The 20,159-nt window shown below is 40.4% G+C and overlaps 2 protein-coding genes across 7 annotated transcripts in view; one reads left to right on the forward strand and one right to left on the reverse strand.

Annotated features, from left to right (window-relative positions):
• The window catches only part of Nxpe4 (neurexophilin and PC-esterase domain family member 4), a 247,174-nt gene that overhangs the window by 141,800 nt on the left and 85,215 nt on the right, over positions 1-20,159 (forward strand). The gene's annotated exons all lie outside the window — the stretch shown is intronic.
• LOC143439149 (metallothionein-2) lies at positions 11,715-12,068 on the reverse strand. The gene has a single exon (XM_076925048.1). It carries the CDS (start codon positions 11,992-11,994, stop codon positions 11,809-11,811), a length of 186 nt encoding a protein of 61 aa, XP_076781163.1. The 5' UTR covers positions 11,995-12,068; the 3' UTR covers positions 11,715-11,808.

Below are 20,159 nucleotides of genomic sequence, written 5' to 3' on the forward strand. Positions count from 1 at the left end.
AAAGTAAAAAAAAAAAAAAAAAAAAACACCTGTACTGGACCAAGATAGTTCTTTTCAGCAAGGTTGTCTTTTGAATTTGATGGAACACAAGGACATTTTCAGACAAGCACAAACTCATGTCACTAGCTATCATTTGGTCCCATAACTGTTCTCTCAGCATTAATTCTGCCGATTCATAAGCATGGGAGGCCGTCGATCTTCTAGTATCTTCTTTAATTCTTCTTTCAGAATCCTAAAGTTTTCATCAGCTGAGCAGTGGTGGTGCACACCTTTAATCCCAGCACTTGGGAGGCAGAGGCAGGTGGATTTCTGAGTTTGAGGCCAGCCTGGGAGCACATAACCTCCATTTTCACCTTCCTCCTCCCCAACCCCTACATCCCTCTCTCTCTTACTCTTAGCTCCGCCTCCCTTTTCCCTGTCCAATCACAGACCTCTTGCTGCACTAATATTTAAAATAGATTCAGCAGGAAAATTCCTGACACAACTTTAAGACAAAGATGTTATTTATTACTTTAGATCATGTAGAAGTTACAAAATTTTCTCAAGGATACAAAGCAGTTAAGAGATAAAGCTAGGACTTTCCCCAGGATGTTCAAAGCTCAGCCTCTCAATGCTCATGGTTGTATTAACATAATGAGATAGATAGATAGATAGATAGATAGATAGATAGATAGATAGATAGATAGATAGATAGACAGATAGACACATACACACATACACACACACACACACACACACACACACACACACACACACACATATCTCCACTCATCCATTACTTACCAAATAGTTATGATAAAACAATTGTGCCTGGCATTTAACAATTTTTTTAAGTCACATTTATTTACTTTTTGTGTACAGATGGATGTCAGGGGATAGTTTGGGGGAATCAGCTCTCTCCTTTCTACCATGTGGGTTCTAAAGAATCAAACTGAGTTTGCCAGGCTTAGTGGTAGGCTCATTTAACCATTGATCTATCTCACTGACCCTGAGACAGGATTTCATATACAGAGAAAAATAACCATCAAATGTATTCCTGAGTCTAATCTAATGAACAAGCAGTTCTCAGTGGACAGGCTTACCTTCAGAACAACCTATCTAATTTCTTCTTCTCCCAATCTTGCCTTGCCTGTAAGCCCCTGGCCAACTTGCTCAGATCTGAAATTATTCCTGAGATCAAATGCTTCTTTGACCTTTACTCTCCACCACAGATCGGGGAGAGGGTCTTCTGAATATACCTGCAGTCCCAACTAATGCAGAGCAAGCTGCCCAGACAACAGAGGAAGAGAATAAGAAGTCTCTTATCCAGAGGCTGGCGTGTAATCAGTGGGTAGAGTTCTAATCCAGCATGCATTAGACATGGGTTTGATCCCCAGCATCCTAAAAACTAAATATATATATTTTTGCAGTAGACCCAAATATAATTCCAGTCACCCAAATGGCAGTTTACAACTGTCCATAACTCCAGTCTCAGGGAATCCAAAACCTTCTTATGACCTGGGGGGTGGGGGTGGGAACAGGCAAGCATGTAGTACACTGATATACATGCAAACAAAACATGCATATACATTTAATCTATTAAAAGAAAAATGAAACTTTAAAAGAAAGTTTGTATATACTGGTAGAATGCCAGGGCAGAGAAAGCAGGACCTTGCCTTTCCAGGGCCTGCATGGTAAACATGCTTTCACCTAGGTTTATCGTTTCCAAACCTTTCCACCTCAAAGGCAATGGCAAGTTACAAACAAAGAAAGAAATGTATGGATGTCAAGAGACTGGCTCCCAACTCACTGAGCAATGAAGACTGAATTTCAATTGGGGAACGGTTAACCAGTTGTGATAACATCCTCTCCCATGTCAGATACCTGAAAAGTCCTAACTGGAAGAAAGACATGCAGGAGCTGTTATCAGCTGGCATCAGACTGATCAGACGTATCTCTTCTTAAGTCCACACTCATGATTTCATTTTCAAATCAGCCACAAAGAGAGTTTCCACAGAAATCAGCAGAAGCCAAAATAGGGGGGCTTTGCTGTCTGTAAAGTTGGCTGTGGACCGTTACCCCTGGAAATGAAGGCAGCTGTAGCTGATCACAGTGAAGCCAAAAGGAGACAGAGAAGAGTCAGCCTCCAACCTGGTAGCAACCAGATTCACCAGCCTCAAAGAATTCTAAGCCGATACCCAGAAAGAGTGTACATCTTTTAGGTCTTACCAGAAACATCTTTTTCTTTTTTTTTTTTTTTTTTTTTTTTTTTTTTTTTCATTTTTTATGATACATTAAAGGGGGTTTAAAAACTATTTTTGTCTCTGTCTTTTTAAGGGCACTCTAGCAGCCTAGATTTGGCCAATGGCCGTTGGTTATCTGACCCCTGGTATAAGCTACCAAGCACCAAGAGATGAAGAGCAACAAGAGAAACTGTGGAGTCCACACTTTATGAGGGAAGGCGCTCTGTCCTTTAATTGATGGAACACTTCAGTCTTGTGGCTTAGCATATTCAAGGTGGTTAATTATAATTGTCAAATTGATTGGATTAAAATGCCCAAGGTATAAATGAAATAAATGAAAGTGTGTGTGTATATGTGCGTGTCTGTGTGTGTGTGTGTGTGTGTGTGTGTGTGTGTGTGTAGATGCTTTCAGGATCTACAAGATGGCTCAACAGATAAAAGTACTTTCTGTCAAACTTAAAGACCTGAGTGCAAACCTCAGAATCGATGTAGTGGAAGGAAAGAGCCAACTTCACACATACTCTGTCTAAATAATACATAAATAAATATTTTTATATAAATATTTTTTTAAAGTTCTAAAGGAATGTTTTCAGAGAAGATTAGCTGAGAGGGAAAGAAGTCACTCTGGCTTCAAGTGTCACCATAGGCCATCCTGGCTTCAAGTGTCACCAGGAGCCAGGGGCTGAGACAGGACAAGAAAGCCATCTGAGCACTGGCATTCTCCATTCTCTCTCTCTCTCTCTCTCTCTCTCTCTCTCTCTCTCTCTCTCTCTCTCTCTCTCTCTCTCTCTTCTTTCTTTCAATAATTTTTTTATTCAATTACATCCCAATTGCAGCACCAATTCCTTCTTTCCTCCCAGCCCCACCTTTACGAGTCCCTCCCCCACTACTCCCTCCCTTTCACTTCAGAGAAAGGGAAGCCCCCCTTGGATACCACTCCATCCTGGGACATCAAGCCCCAGCAGAACTAAGCACCTCTTCTCCCATGGGAGGCCCAACCAAGCAGTCCAGGTAGGGGAAGGGGATCCAATAGCAGGGAACAGAAACCAAGACAGCCCTCACTCTAATTGTTAGGGGACCCATGCGAAGACCAAGCTGCACATTTACTACAAATGTTGGGTAGGGGGTGGTATTGGTCTACTCTAACGCGCACCCCCCCGCCCCCCGAGCCCTTTACCATCCGTGGAAGAGAAAACACGAGAGGCAGAGATCGGGTAGTTACTGCAGAACGAGGCTTTACTCAGTATCACACACGTGGAAAACGCGGAAGGGGCCTGGCTTAAATACAGTCTAGAGTGACGTATTCACTTCTGATTAGCTGTTCGCTCACCACCCAACATTCAATGACTTTGGCGGGCTCTCTGCCTAGCATTTGCGCAGATAATTGTTTACTTCTGGGAAAACACGAGGCTAGCGCCAACTTGGGGTGGCAGATTATATTGTGGCTCCCAACAGTCTACCATGCTCTGGTTGGTGGTTCAGTCTCTGTGAGCTCCCATAGTCCCAGGTTAGTTGACTCTGAGGGTCTTCTTGTGGAATCCTTGACCCCTCTGGCTCCCTCAATTCTATCCTCAACACTTCCACAAGACTCCCTGAACTCACCTGATGTTTGGCTATGGGTCTCTGCATCTCTGCATCTGCCTCCATCCACTGCTAGATGAAGCTTCTCAGAAGACAGCTGTGTTAGGTTCCTGTCTGCACACATAGCAGAGTGTCATTAATAGAGTTAGGGTCTGCTCTCTCCAATGGGATAGATTTCAAATTGGGCCAGTCATTGATTGGCAGCTCCCTTAGTCTCTGCTCCATCTTTATCCCTGCACATCTTGTAGGCAGAACAAATTTTGGGTTGAAGGTTTTGTGGCAGATTGATGTCTCCCTCCCTCCTCTGGAAATCCTGCCTAGTTACAGGAGGAGGCCACTTCAGTCTCTATAGCCCCCCACTGGTAGGAATCTCAGCTAGGGTCATCCACATAGACTCCCCATAGCTTCTCTCACTCCAGGTCTCCAACTAGTCCCAGAGATGCCCACCCCCACCGAATTCCATTCTCACTCTCAGGCCTCTCCAGCCCCCTTCCCTCCACACCTGATTCCCTTCCCCTACCCTTCCTCACCCCCTTTCTCACTCAATTCCCTCTCTTCATTCACCTCTGATGATTATTTTGTTTCCTCTTCTAAGTGAGATTCACACATCCTCCCTTGGTCCCTTCTAGTTAGGAAATTTCTTTGGGCCTGTGGTAATCCTGTACTTTATGGCTAATGTGAGTATATACCATATGTGTCTTTCTTGGTAAGAAAATTTTCATTTTGATCGATCTCACAATGTATCGTTCAATATAATGCCAGTTTTAATAACAGAAATTTGGTTCCACTGAGACTTGGCAATGATATATATTCATTCAGAAACATGCTTTATACAGATGAGTGTTGGGACCTAAGCTATAGGATAACACAAAGCATGTTAATACTATCTACCTGAATTTTCAATTTCTTTAAAGTTAGTCCTTAGTTTCCCAAATATAATCACCTGACACCTTTTTATAGATATAAATTAAGTAGGCATTTCTTTTTAAAAGGGTTTGCAGGTTAAATGGTATCTCATTAAGATGCTATGCATATCAAACTTACAACCCCATTAAGAATTATTACTGAACATATCAAAAAAAGGCTATGTAAGTTGGATATTCCTCTTCACAGTAGACATTTTTCTGATCGACAGTTGATAAATGTTGAAAATGCCATTTTCTTATTTCTCATCTGTCAAACTGTGAGCAAGCAGTCGCCTACTGTCACAGACAGAAGCTGGTCCTCCTGCCCTGCCTCCCCATCACAATGGACTATAGTCTCTGAATTATGAAGCAAAGTAAACATTTCCTCCCCACAGTTGCTTCTTGTTAGGCATTTGGTCAAAACAATAAGAAAAGTAGCTAATACACTGTTGAATATTGAGACACCATCAGCATATGCCTTGGGGCACATGGTCAAGAGGCAGGGTGGCTTAATAGAAAACTGCTTTCTGATCAGGCAGGCCTTTTTGACCAGAGTGACCCAGTTGGGAAAAAATCTTGTGGGGCAGAGCTGGAACTTCTGGGTGTAATCAGAATGGCACCATGCTGTCCTTACCTAGATTTCTTTGCATATTTCCAGCAAATATTTTCAAAGCGGTATAGATGTCTCTATTACCAGATGTGACCCTGAAAGAGTGCATGATAGGTTTTATTCAGGATTCAGAAAGCGCATACACACATTCTGCCTTCATCACATTGCTCCTCTTCCTCAAGTAGCTTTTATTATGAAATGTAATAGAGAGGTTATGAAAACCTAGTTTAGATCCAAATTAGCAAGGGTGCAGACAGTGTAGTGGATAGTCGGGCTGTTGACAAAGCTTCTGCAAGAGTTTTGAGCTCTCTGTCCTGACTGGTGCTTCTGTGCTTTTTCTGCAGCATTAGATGGTGAGGACTCAGCCAAGCAGGAGATTAAGAGGGGCAGAGGGGTGGGGCGAGTGGGCCTGTATACGTTCACTATTTAACCTGAAGTTAAGAAGAAAGAAAATACTTTAGATTATGATTTCCAAATTGTTCTCATTGCAACTGCCAGAAGAATGAAAAGTAAAAATTCCTATGTATCATTCAGAAAAACCTAATTCATTGGAAGTTTGATCTAGGTATCTCTATGTCTATATGTCTGTGTCTATGTCTATATGTCTATGTCTATGTCTATGTCTATGTCTATGTCTATGTCTATGTCTATGTCTGTCTATGTCTATGTCTATGTCTATGTCTATGTCTATGTCTATGTCTATGTCTATGTCTATGTCTGTCTATGTCTATGTCTATGTCTGTCTATGTCTATGTCTGTCTATGTCTATGTCTATATTTGTCTACGTCTATGTCTGTCTATGTCTATGTCTTGTCTATGTCTACGTCTGTCTGTGTCTGTGTCTATGACTATGTCTATGTCTATGTCTGTCTATGTCTATGTCTATGTCTGTCTATGTCTATGTCTATATTTGTCTATGTCTATGTCTGTCTATATCTATGTCTATGTCTATGTCTGTCTCTGTCTATGTCTATGTCTGTCTATGCCTATGTCTTGTCTATGTCTATGTCTGTCTATGCCTATGTCTATGTCTATGTCTATGTCTGTCTATGCCTATGTCTTGTCTATGTCTGTCTATGTCTATGTCTGTCTATATCTATGTCTTGTCTATGTCTGTCTATGTCTATGTCTATGTCTGTCTATGTCTATGACTGACTATGACTATATCTATCTTAACATCTTTTTGGCCAATTAAGCATATATACTTAGATAAATATCACATATTTTGTCATCTGCAGAATCGTGTGTGCACGTGTACAAGTCTGCATATGTGTGTGCATGTGTGTGTGCACATGCCTGTGTGCACATGATTAAAGTAGAAGGAATACATGTACAGGACCTTGGGGAGAGGAGGGATGAGAGTGGGGGGACCAAGAGTAGGGTACTATGCTATATATGTGTGAAAATGTCATAGTGAAATCCATTATGACTTAAAAATTAATTAAGATAATACTAGCCTAACAGATCACTGAGTGCTCTAGCACATGAAGAAATATAACCCTAACAATGCCCTTCTGAGGAAAAGACAAAGTTCTAAAGCATGGCCCATGGTAGCTGAGAGCCTACCAGAGGTGTCTGGTAGTTCTCAATCAAGAACACTTGACCATTTTCTCTATGTTTAACCTGCACTTTAATTATAATATTCCCTGGTTTCTCCATATTCTCCATAAAAATCATAAAATGTCTCCATAAACATTTTAATATGTTATGGGCTTTTTTCTGTGTAATAATGATTGTATGATTTTATAACTTCACCAATAAACAAATAAAAAACTTAAAGGGAAAGCTGTTGAATGTAAAAGCAGCTGGCAACACTAATTCAACCCTAACTTTCAGATGTAAAGAGCCTCTTTTCGAATCAAATGGAAGAGGATGGTTTTGTTTAAGTAAAATGAAAGCACATAAAGCCAACCACAAACCCCTGACAAATGGGTCTTCTTGGGCACTTAATCTACCTCCCCTTTCAAAACTTTATCTAGTTCTTGTATCAAAGAAGTGGACCATTTCGCATTTACATTCTTCCCTTCACTTTTGGCAGTTAAATCTGGCCACAGAATGTGTGCGAGGTCTAGGCTTGATAATCAAAATAACACGCACACACTACCACCACCATCACCAGCACCACCAGTGGTCATTGGTTCCAACATGTGACCTGAACCAGGAAAATCAGTCTTCTTTCTGTATGGATTTTTATCTATATTTAGGCATGGCAAGAGAGTTCTGTGGCTCTGGGATTCCCAAGTCACAGAGTTCATGTAACCCTTCTTCTGCCACAAGTAATAAATCTTCTTGAAAAGGGAAAGCCAAGAGAAAACTCCAGCACTAAGACACATGGCAGGAAGGAAGCCTGACAATGTCCATTGAGTATCTGTACACAGCATCCCTCAACTTCTCCGTACCCTTGCCAATGAATTAATTCAGGGCTTGCCAGCCCTTTTCAGTGGTGAGAGGCAGATCTCTAACACTGTAGAAGATTCTTCTCATCTACAGAGGACTAAAACTATCAACGGTTTTTATATTGTTGTTAGAAAAAACACAGCTTCTACTCTGCTAAAGCCATTTGCCCTTCTCCAGAGCAAGGACAAGATATTGCATCTTCCTGTACAAACAATGACTTTTACATATCAAGTAAAAATTTAAAAGCCTGCAATTTCCCTAGTATCATTTAACCTTGAGTTCAAGACAAGGGAAAAAGATACAACTCAAATCACTGGCCCACAGCAAGCCAGTGGCACATACTATTAATGTTACATCAAAAGGAACTCCCATAAAATCCTGACATCAAATGATACTATTATACAAATGTAACATTCCTGGCATAGAAAGTGAATGAAAGTGTATGGGCCATAACATACTCGCTACATATGCTGGGAATGATTGCTATGCAGTGCATGAAGGAATTCCTGACTCCTGCACAGCATTAAAAGAGGTGGAAGCACTTGGTGGCTTTTTGCATTCAGCTGTCATTGAAAACTTACACTGTACAAGAATTGGCATGTAAGTCACTTTGTGATCTATGGGGTAGACTGAGAAGAGACACTAGGATTGTTCCTACGACTACAACAGCTGCATGTCCAACAACGATATGCACTTGAATGCCAGTGCCTTCCTTTATCATCCGAGAGCTCCACAGGTTAAATTACCCAAAGCTAATGGGACCGATGGTGTCAGGTCATGAGTGGTCACTGAGCAACTAAAGCCACTTCATTTCAGTGGGTCAAAGAAACAACACATTCGATTTCCTCATTCAGGTTCATGTGCTACAAAGCAAAGGACATGTCTGAGACTAGTTCTTTAGTGTAGTAGTAAGAAATACCTTAAGTGTTCCACATTAACCATTGCTAACTGCAGTCCAGCAATGTTAAGTATGTTCATGTTTGCCGGGAGCCAGCCTGGCTCTGAGAGGGTAGCAGCAGGGGCACAGAGTAGGACTCTGGTGATGGCTTTAAAGTCTGAGGGTCTCAGGACTTTCTGGCTCTCTGGCCTGTACTGGAATGCTGGTGATAACTTCTAAAAAGTCCTAAAAACTTCTTCTGAGGGTAAGAGACTGCAGGCTTAGGTGATTAATACCTGCAGCCTAACAACAGAGGATTAGGCAATGTGGCCTTTGTTCTATCTCAGCAGGAACTGCTGGACTCTAACTTACATCTGCTAGTCTGAGGTCTCAGGAAGAAAAGACACTTAGAAAAGTTGCTATAGAGTTTATTAAGTGTAAAAAGTATCCTATGAAAGCTATCTGAGGGGAAAGGTGGAAAGGTCCTAAGTGGGGAAAAGGAGGAAACTTCTATTCTATTTGGGGAAAGGGGAAAAACTCTATTCTATCTCTATTCTATCTTCTATTCTCTCTATTCTAACTCTATTCTATATCTAACTATTCTAACTCTTCTAACTATCTAACTCACTATTCTAACTAACTCTCATCTCTTTGTCCTCAGAACTTATACATCTTTCAGAGTACATGGTCACATGTTACAAGGTTCATCACAAGTTCACACCAAAATTCAAATCATAAATTGAAATAGAAGTTTACAACACAGAATGTTTACATGAATGTCCATTAGGAGTAATTATCTAGCTAGACATTCATCACCTGTCTAGCTCTACAGGTTTGCTGAAGGTTTGAAACTATAACTTAAGAAATTAGTGAAGTGTTGTATAGATAAACCCAGGCAATATTTTCTCTTCTGTCCTGGTACCTATAATAAATCGTTAATTCCCTTTTATTGACCCTTGGTTAATTGTTTTACAACTTCTTGGACTGTGCTCTGTCTGAGCAGGAGAAAGTCTGGTTGCTATCTCTCTCAGGGCAATTAACTGATAACACTCAGAGACTGGCAGAGTTCTCATTGCAGTTTTGACTATGTGTGAGGGATCTAATAGCAGTCCTGTTATAATACAGCTTAATAATTATTGATATAATTTTAGGAATTCTTATAGGATCATCATTAAGACTTAAGAAGTCATCTATTTGTCTATATAGTACCATTACAAGACAGTACATCTTCATGGATCTGCAGAGATCTGCTCCAAAGGGGTGTGCTATTGCTTAGAGATTGTTACATATGTTTAATAATAATAATAATAATAATAATAATAATAATAATAGAAGCATATTAACAGCAGGAATCTTTCTTAAAATTATGTGCACCACAGCCTTGCTAATTGGGCACACTTGTCGCAGATTATATAAAATCCAAGGCAAGCATTTCAGGATGATCATCTGCTAATTATTAGCTTGTCCCATTATGGCTCCTGACATCTCTTCCCTTCGAATAATATAAATGAAGCATATATATCTCCCTTTGAGCAGTCTTGATAGCAGTCCCTAAGTGTTTGAAGATGACTGGAAGAAGAACCAGAAGTAGAATAACTAATTCTATAATAATTCCCAAATTTATAAGAAAATTTCATAAAGAATTATCTTTAACAAAATTTATGATTGAATTTGAGAAATAATCAGCCAATTCTACTGCTGAAGAACTCTTCAGTCTGGAGTGACTGATGGCACTGATCTGGGAATGTAAAGTGTCCATATCAATAGTGAGTTGTGAATTGTTCCACACACCATGTAGATGTGCCTGTTCCCAGAACATTTCTGACCCATTGTAGGGCAGAGGGGTGATACAAATCCATTTAAAATTGGCATGACATGAGGTAGTTAAATGTGTTTTAATATTCAGAACCTGAGTTCCTATGAAAAGGATGGCTTCCTCTAAAGCATTGACTCTATCTGTTAAACCTCTATCAATCCTATCCTGGGTAATCAGTACTAAAGAAATATTTTTTGTCAAGGAGTTAACATGATTAGCAGTGTGTACTTGTTGGACAAGGAAGAAAGCAGAAGCTGCAATTGACCCTAAGATAGCAATTAGGGTAGTAATGCCTAAGATTGCTTCAGCTATAAATCTCTTAGGTCATAAAGGAGATACCAAGTCTATACCAAGGCAAACAAGGCAAATAAAGCATTACACCAAGGCTGTGAGAAAGTAATAGGTGACAAAACATAAGGTAGCCAGTATATAATGAGAAAAGGCATTATGACACATGGTGAAGTTATACAGTTGGTCAAATAGCATTTTGGTAGGAAAATGATACACATAGATTTATATTTAACAATTTTATATCTCTTATATCCCCTGGGTATAGAATTAAAAGTCCAATCAGATGCAATCAGGAACCATGTCTTCAGTATCTTCTTTTGCTGAGGTCTCTGGCACAGGTGGAGAGTCTGCAGATGATAATGGCTAAAGCCAGCTTGAAGGAAGTGGCAGGTGTGGAAGTCTCTATCCATGGAATGGGCCTGGCACAATCAGCTAGTCTGGCATCTATAGGGTCCTGTAAATATGTAAACAGAGCTTCTCCCGAAAAAACATCCAGTCTTTTTTATCATCCAGTTAGTAAGTCTTTATTTTAGTAGAGGCTTGAAATGTATAGAAATTCACTTTTTCCTTTTATAAAGTATGTTAAGGAGATGAATAATTATGATTTCATTTTGTAATTTAGATGTCTATATCTTTTAAGGTCTGATGAGCTCATTCCACAGTAGCATGTCCCTGTAAACTATAGGGAGTGTCAGTGGAGTATGAGAAACTAGGAGTCAAACACCAATTTTAAATGCTTCTCAAGTTTAAGCAAGGGCATTGTCTGATTTTAAGCCCTTGGTACTATAAACTGATGAAACAAATACTGTATCATATCTTTGAAGGTTCTACCAAGTTAGGAAAATACATAAATACATAAATAGCAATGATAATTAAGAGTCTATATGTACAGGAATAAAGGCTAACTTTCCAAAGACAGGACATGTGTAACACTTCTCTGGTTTTTTTTTTTTTTTTTTTTTTTTTTTTTCAAGTCAACGGTTTTTATTGTCAAGTTACATGCTTTATAGAAAAAAAAGTGGAAAACTGGGTCAGGTACGAAAAAGGCTAGACTCCTACATATTCTATTTACACAGGTATGGAGATGCCCCCTCCCCCTGCCCCTCACTTCAGGGGCAGCAGCTGCACTTGTCCGAAGCCTCTTTACAGATGCAGCCCTGGGAGCACTTCGCACAGCCCACGGGGCAGCAGGAGCAGCAGCTTTTCTTGCAGGAGGTGCATTTGCATTCTTTGCATTTGCAAGAGCCGGCGCAGGCGCAGGATCCATCTGAGGCACAGGAGCAGTTGGGGTCCATGGCGAGCGGAGGCGGCGGTTGAAGACTGGCGAGAGATCGACGGTAGAGTTCTAGAAGGAGCGTGATCCACTTCTCTGTTTTAAATCACAAGGACCCAGGGTCATCAGGGGTTAATTCCCAAGCTGCAATGACAGCTCTGCAGGAATGCAAGAGCAGTTGCACTGAGAGCAATGATGATGATGTACAATATAAGATTTTGTTAATTTACCTTTGTAGAAAAAAAAAACAACAGGCTTTTGTTAAGAAATTAGATTAATCCTTACCTTCATGAATAGGACCAAATTAAAAAAAAAAAAAAAAAGGCATAGAATGAACTTGAGCATGTCCAACAGAGAAAATGCAATTTCTAAATTGAAGCAAGACTTGTGATTCTGAAAGTTGGGGCTAAAATTGTAAAAACAGCTGTAAAACAGTTACAGTTTTTAGAAAGGGGCTTGTCCTTCGTATTTAAAAGACAATGGCTATTGTCACAAGCTCCGTTTGTATGCAAAGGTTTCTTGTGTGAGGAAAAATTCTTTTAAGATCTTAATAATTAAGGTACCCTATTTGAGGAGAAGTCATAAGTAAATGTTTTTGTGGAGGCTCAGTCCTGTGCTGCCTGGGGTTGCCCGCTGCAGCTATTGGATGGTCCTTCTTTGACAAATGCATTGGTCGCCTGAGGCTGTTGAATTACCTCTATTGTTTGAGGGGCCTGAGGTAAGTCCCTCACAGTTTTCTTGACTTGATAAGACTTTTGTATATTTAGGGATTGTAGTAGTACCGGATAAGGCAGTACCATATTTATGAAAGTTAGATTGGCACTCCTTACACCAGTGGTACCCTTTCAGATAAGGATGACAGCCTGTTGGATTTCAAGTGGGGCCAGGAGCATTAAGATTTATAGCATCTCCTGCCTTACTGGGACATTATTTGCTGATACGTTCCAGCTTCTTACTTGAATAACTTTTGCGAGCCAAGCCTGATTTATTAAATTTTTCTGTCCTTGATTACTAAGATTTTGTAGTGTTCTGGCCTTGTGAGGTTGTTGTAATGGGTACGCCTTGAAAGTATGAAGCAGCAACCTCAACAAATGCTTTAGATAAATTTCCAGATTTTTTTAAATTGTCTTTAGAAGAGACTGACAAGCAAGTGCAGCATTCTTAAGAACCAGTTGTTTTAAAACAATTTCTTTTGCCTTAGGGCTAAGAGCCACCCTCTCTACTGTCCCCTTTAGCTGGGCTACAAATTCCTCAAAAAGTTCTTCTGGGTCCTGGCTTATTGTAAGCAAGGCCTTTGGTATTTGTATCTCTATTAGGCAAGCATCTCCGTGCTTCTAGGGCTGCAGCTGATATATTTACTAGAGCTTCCTTTGTCATTTTTTGTTGACTTGTTTCTTCAAACTACTCCTCTGTACCCATAAACATTTCATATGTTAATTCTTTTACTCCCCTCTTTTTTTCCCCGGACATCTTAGATAACTCTTTTTGAGCCAAGTTCTTAAATATATCCATCCACTGTAAAAATTCATCTTTAGTTAGATAGGCTCTGGCAATTTGAAACCAATCATGAGGACACATAAGCAATTTAAATGCCAAAGGTTCCCACAAGGGATCCTTACCCTCTTTGTTGTTCTGCATACTCAGTGGGAAGCAGCCTAACAGTTTGCCCTGTTGCTGAGCTTGAATTACACCAGCAGCAGATCCAATAGGCCCCTTTGCTTTCTTTTTACTTTTTTCAGGGGGTTTTGTGGAATGACTTATATTTAAATGCTGCATGGTAGACCACTTATGTTTATGATATATTGTTACTTTCTTTTCAGACTCAGATTCTTCCTCTGAGGTTAATTTTTCCTCTTCTGATTCACCACTACTCTCTCCTGAACTACTTTTCTCAGACTTTTCTGTCGAGGAATAAACACTTTTTCTTAGCTCCTGAGTGAGACTGTAGTAACAGAGTCCCCTCACAAGGTGAATCTACTGTCTCCTGAGCACATATGATTTTTTTTTTGTCAGCCCCAATGCCTTCCTAAGCACATTCCAAATAGCAAATGCTATAGGGGGCATGCTCAATCCTCCAGTCTCTGTAAACCAGCTTTTAATATCTAACCCCACCTTCTCCCATGTATCCTCATCTAAACTTCCCCTTTCTGGGAACCAAGGACTGACTGATTGTATAAACTGAAGAAAGTCAGTGATTGTATAAACTGGCTAGTGCTAACCTCAATGCCCTTTTTCTTAAGAGTATGTTTAATAACATCTGTAAAGAACTTTCTGTCTGGACTCACTTTGTCCCATCCTGAAAGATACCCACAAAATTCATTCAACCCAGAACCGATGGCTCCTGACTTAAGATGGGCGCTGATAGCTTCCAACAAAAGAGCTAGGCACTGATGGCACCTAGTATCTGCCTCTGCTGATGACAGCAGGCAATTTAAAGCCAGAGCTGATGGCTCCTGGCCTAATCCAGGTACTGATGGTACCCAACCAGGTGCTGATGGCACCTACTATCCGCCTCTGCTGATGGCAGTAGGCAATTTAAAGCCAGAGCTGATGGCTTCTGGCCTAACCCCGGGTACTGATGGTACCCGACCAGGTGCTGATGGCACCTACTATCCGCCTCTGCTGATGGCAGTAGGCAATTTAAAGCCAGAGCTGATGGCTTCTGGCCTAACCCCGGGTACTGATGGTACCCGACCAGGTGCTGATGGCACCTACTATCCACCTCTGCTGATGGCAGTAGGCAATTTAAACTATTTCTCCCCCCCCCCCCAACCATGTACTCCCTGGTCAAGGGGTTTGCAAGACCCAGTTGTGAGTCCTATCTGTGTCCACTTACCTTCTTCGAAGTCCCTGTTCCAAGGCACCATTTAAATGCCAGGAGCCAGCCTGGCTCTGAAAGGGTAGCAGCAGGGGCACAGAGTAGGACTCTGGTGATGGCTTTAAAGTCTGAGGGTCTCAGGACTTTCTGGCTCTCTGGCCTGTACTGGAATGCTGGTGAAAACTTCTAAAAAGTCCTAAAAACTTCTTCTGAGGGTAAGAGACTGCAGGCTTAGGTGATTAATACCTGCAGCCTAACAACAGAGGATTAGGCAATGTGGCCTTTGTTCTATCTCAGCAGGAACTGCTGGACTCTAACTTACATCTGCTAGTCTGAGGTCTCAGGAAGAAAAGACACTTAGAAAAGTTGCTATAGAGTTTATTAAGTGTAAAAAGTATCCTATGAAAGCTATCTGAGGGGAAAGGTGGAAAGGTCCTAAGTGGGGAAAAGGAGGAAACTTCTATTCTATTTGGGGAAAGGGGAAAAACTCTATTCTATCTCTATTCTATCTTCTATTCTCTCTATTCTAACTCTATTCTATATCTAACTATTCTAACTCTTCTAACTATCTAACTCACTATTCTAACTAACTCTCATCTCTTTGTCCTTAGAACTTATACATCTTTCAGAATACATGGTCACATGTTACAAGGTTCATCACAAGTTCACACCAAAATTCAAATCATAAATTGAAATAGAAGTTTACAACACAGAATGTTTACATGAATGTCCATTAGGAGTAATTATCTAGCTAGACATTCATCACCTGTCTAGCTCCACAGGTTTGCTGAAGGTTTGAAACTATAACTTAAGAAATTAGTGAAATGTTGTATAGATAAACCCAGGCAATATTTTCTCTTCTGTCCTGGTACCTATAATAAATCATTAATTCCCTTTTATTGACCCTTGGTTAATTGTTTTACAACTTCTTGGACTGTGCTCTGTCTGAGCAGGAGAAAGTCTGGTTGCTATCTCTCTCAGGGCAATTAACTGATAACACTCAGAGACTGGCAGAGTTCTCATTGCAGTTTTGACTATGTGTGAGGGATCTAATAGCAGTCCTATTATAAAACAGCTTAATAATCATTGATATAACTTTAGGAATTCTTATAGGATCATCATTAAGACTTAAGAAGTCATCTATTTGTCTATATAGTAGCACTACAAGACAGTACATCTTCGTGGATCTGCAGAGATCTGCTCCAAAGGGGTGTGCTATTGCTTAGCGATTGTTACATATGTTTAATAATAATAATAATAGAAGCATATTAACAGCAGGAATCTTTCCTAAAATTATGTGCACCACAGCCCTGCTAATTGGGCACACTTGTCGCAGATTATATATAATCCGAGGCAAGCATTTCAGGATGATCATCTGCTAATTATTAGCTTGTCCCATTATGGCTCCTGACACATGTTGTTGCAGCAGTCTCTAGAACTTTCTCCTCTTAGAGTGCTGAAGCTCTACACCCAGAGAATATTAATCTCCACCCCCTCAGTAAAACCTTCTTCCTACTTCCTGTGCCTATGATTTTGATTACTATAGCTAGTTTGTATGTGTGAAATTGTACAATATGTATTCTTGTGTGTATTTGCTAAGTTGTGTACCCTCAGTGTTCATCCATGTACACGTAGTCCTTTTTAAGGACTGTGCGATATATAGATACAGAATAGACAGATCTCGTGGGTCGGCAAGGAACTCCTCAAGGACTGTTCTTAACAGTTCTCACCTTCTTCGAGTTTAGCAGCAGTGATCAGCAATTATAGGCAGATGGGAGCAGGAGGTAGTGTTACCCCCTTGTGTTTCCAGGCCTGAGTAACAGGACCCTTACATATAATGGTGTAAAAGCTTCCATTTAGATAAAGAGAGTTGAGATCCTTTAGCCAGCATCACAGTATCCAAGTAGCTCTAGGTATCAGGACTCCTCTCTCCTTTCAGGTCTTTTGTAGATCTAGAACACAGGGATTCCTTAACCCTTAACACTGGCCAGTGTTATAGCTTTAGCCTAAAGTCTGAAACCCTTGGCCCTAAAGACTTGATGGCTTTCTAACACCTTCAAGTAGTCATGGTCTGCTGTTTTATCTCTCTGGCTACTTATAGCTTCTTACCACATCTTCAGTCTCAGCTTCAAAGCACTCTCTATGGCCCTTCTTCCTACTCTGGCTGCTCTTGGGTGGCTCAACTGCTTCCTCTTCAGCTATCTAGCAGATCTGACTGCCTTGTTCCACTCACAAGTCTCTCTGCTAGCCTCTGGCACTCAGCTGTCTAGGCCTCTTCTTTCTGTCCACACTCACCCTACTGAAACTGAGCAAGGAAAGATCACTTGAGAAAACAATTTATTGAGCCTGATGCTATACTAGCCGGGAAGGCAACACTAGAGAGTGTCTCTCAACTGATTCCTTTAGAGCCCAAGAAGCCTGCTACTAGGAAATTGTGTCTCCTAGAGTTGTTCCCAACTAGAAATAACAGGGAAGCTGCACCCATGATACTTAAACAATACATCTGTCTAACAAAGACCCGGTAATTCCTGTGGAACCACCCTTAAAATAATTTTTCTTTAGCTTTAATTAGTTCTAATCAGTATTTTTCAGAATATTCGGGGTTTTCTAAATATAAAACAATGTCTTCTCTGACCAGTGGTAGTTCTGTTCTTTCCTCTTTCTGCCTCTTATCTTTCTTTTTCCTTTCTAATTTCGCTCGCTAAAACTTGTCATCCTGTGTTGATATAAGAGTGTCTGTAAAACTGGACAATTTCTGTTCTGTTCCTGGTTTTAGAGCCTTATGCTTTGAGTTGTTCCCAACAGAGCATGGTGTTTTCTGTGACATTTTTTCAATCATACTCCCTTTGAGGTAGCTTCCTACTCTTCAGAGCTGCAGTGTTTTTATTGCAAAGGGGTGCTGCCTTGTCAGACGCTTGCTTCCATCAGTTGAAATGCATCCTATCACTTCATCCTCTATTCTGTTGCCACAGTGCCCCACGCCAACTGGCTTTTATATGGAGAGTCATCTTCTTCCCCAAGCATAATCCTCTCCCACTCTCCTGCTTATGATGTGTGGTCCTTCTTAATGTGTTGTTAAATTCAGTTTGCTAGGAAACACCTGAAGATATTTTAATATATGGTGCATGGGGAAATGGCTGGAGTCCCTGTCTGGCATTGTATCTGGGTAAAGCTGACCTCCTGTGGTGAGTTTGGGGTTGCTTCCTCCTCTTCTTTAGAATTTGAGAAAGATCATTCAGTGCTTGGTGGTGATTCCTGTGGAACCAGCTAGTCCTAACCCTTTGTTTATTGGAAAGTCTCCCTGTCCTACCAGTTACAAATATCTATTGGTTTTTTTTTTTTTTTTTTTTTTTTATTTCTTCATGATTTAACCTTAACAGGTTGTATACTTTCAGATACTTCTCAACTTTTTTCAGTTATAGAATTTGCTAGTATGTAATTTATTTTAAATAATCATTTTAAAAAGACTTCATTTTATGTGTATGAGTGTTTATATGTATGTATGTATGTATTATGTATGTATGTTCATATTTTGCATATCCATGCACCATGGATGTGTCTGATGCCTACAGAGGCCAAAAAAGAGCTTCAGATCCCCTGAACTGGAATCATAGATGGTTGTGAGCCACCATGTGGGTGCTTAAAATCAAACCTGGGTCCTCTGCGTGAGCAGTCAGTGCTCTTAACCATTGAGCCATCTCTCAGCCTTAGAGCATAACTGTTTGTGGTCATCCTCCGTGTCCTTATTTCTGTGACATCACTTCTAATGTACTATTTTCCACTACTAATTTTAGTGTTCTCTCTCTCCCTCCCTTTCTCTCTGTCTCTCTCTGTCTCTGTCTCTGTCTCTCTCTCTCTGTTTGTGTTTGTTTATTTGTTTTACATTTTTAACAAAAGTAACTTCATTTTTTTAGTTTTCTATTGAAGAATGAAAAATTATAAAAATCATTTTTATAGAATGTATACATATACAGATGCCTTTTAAGTTCTTTTAGGGACATGGAAAATTTTCTCTGAAACAAGCCAGGCCAGTTCCAGGAACTGGCTGTAAGGAGTGAAAGTCATTCAGGTGGTAAAAACACAATGACAGGACTGTGGCTTTACAGCTAGTAAGAATAAATAGTTGATAAATGACAAGGTAGGGTAGTGACTTGGTGAAACCACATTTTTGAGAAAATGATTGTACTGGGTAATTTCCATGGCCATTAACCTTTTAGGGTGGGTTTCTTTGGAATGTATCACTATTCTCATGTTATGTATCCTTGGCAACCTCTTACCCCCTCCCCACTCCCCTGGTTTGTGGTTTTGCTCTTTAAAAGACCCCGGTACCCATCACTCAGGGCCAAACCTTGCTTGCTCTTGCGAGAGAGCTTGGGGTTTGACCGCCAGCCTATTTCCCAAATAAACCTCTGCCGTTTGCATCCAGGTACGGTGTCTTGCGAGAGTTCTTGGGTGGCCACGATATCCCGAGGCTTGAGTAAGGGTCTCCCTAATTTGGGGGTCTTCACTATTAGGTTTATTCCATAGTCTATCTCACTGGTCTCTGTCCTAAACTTTTTTCCCTTCCTTCTACCGACTTGGGCTTAGTTTGCTCTTGGCCTCACTCTTTTGGGTATGGAGTCAGATGGCTGGCTGTCACATCTCCTACTAGGAACCTCCCTTTCACAATCACTTTCATTCTGCTCCGTACATACACTTTGACATGCTGTGGCGACGTCTTCATCTGTCTCCCGATAGTTTTAAATCTTCCTCCATGACTCGTTGTTTGTTTAAGAGCACACTGTTTAACTTCTGCATATCCCAGGATGTGTTTTTCTTCTGCTCTTGATTTCTAGTTTTGCTTCACTCCATTGTGCAGAAATGGGTTTGTGGAAAAGGCTTGATAATAACAGTTAAGAATATCTCCATGGATTCAAATGGCTCGTGCAAGTCATTATATGTTAACAGCACAGTCAATATCTACTATAACCTAAAGCTATCGCTTCAATGGTAGAATACTATGGACTATTTAGATATCAGGATTTCTGTTAAAAGAATAAATAAGATGTAAATTACTTAAATGTCAGGAGTATTCCACCAACATCTGATAGAATACTTTTTTATTCAGCATAAAAATTTAAACTATTAATACATTGATTGATTGATTGATTGATTGATTGATATAGGATTTCTTATAGCCTAAGCTGGCCTCAAACTTGCTTTGTAGCCAGGAATAACCTTAAACACCTGACCTTCCTAATCTTATCTCCTGAATGCTGGGATTATGTATGTGTGCCACCATGGCCAGTTTATATGCTTATATTAATCCAGTACCTCATGCCTGCTGGTCAAGCAACTTTCCCCAGGCCACACTAGAGTTGTTTTTGAAA

Source organism: Arvicanthis niloticus, chromosome 26 (assembly GCF_011762505.2).
Source record: "Arvicanthis niloticus isolate mArvNil1 chromosome 26, mArvNil1.pat.X, whole genome shotgun sequence".
Classification (NCBI taxonomy): domain Eukaryota; kingdom Metazoa; phylum Chordata; class Mammalia; order Rodentia; family Muridae; genus Arvicanthis; species Arvicanthis niloticus.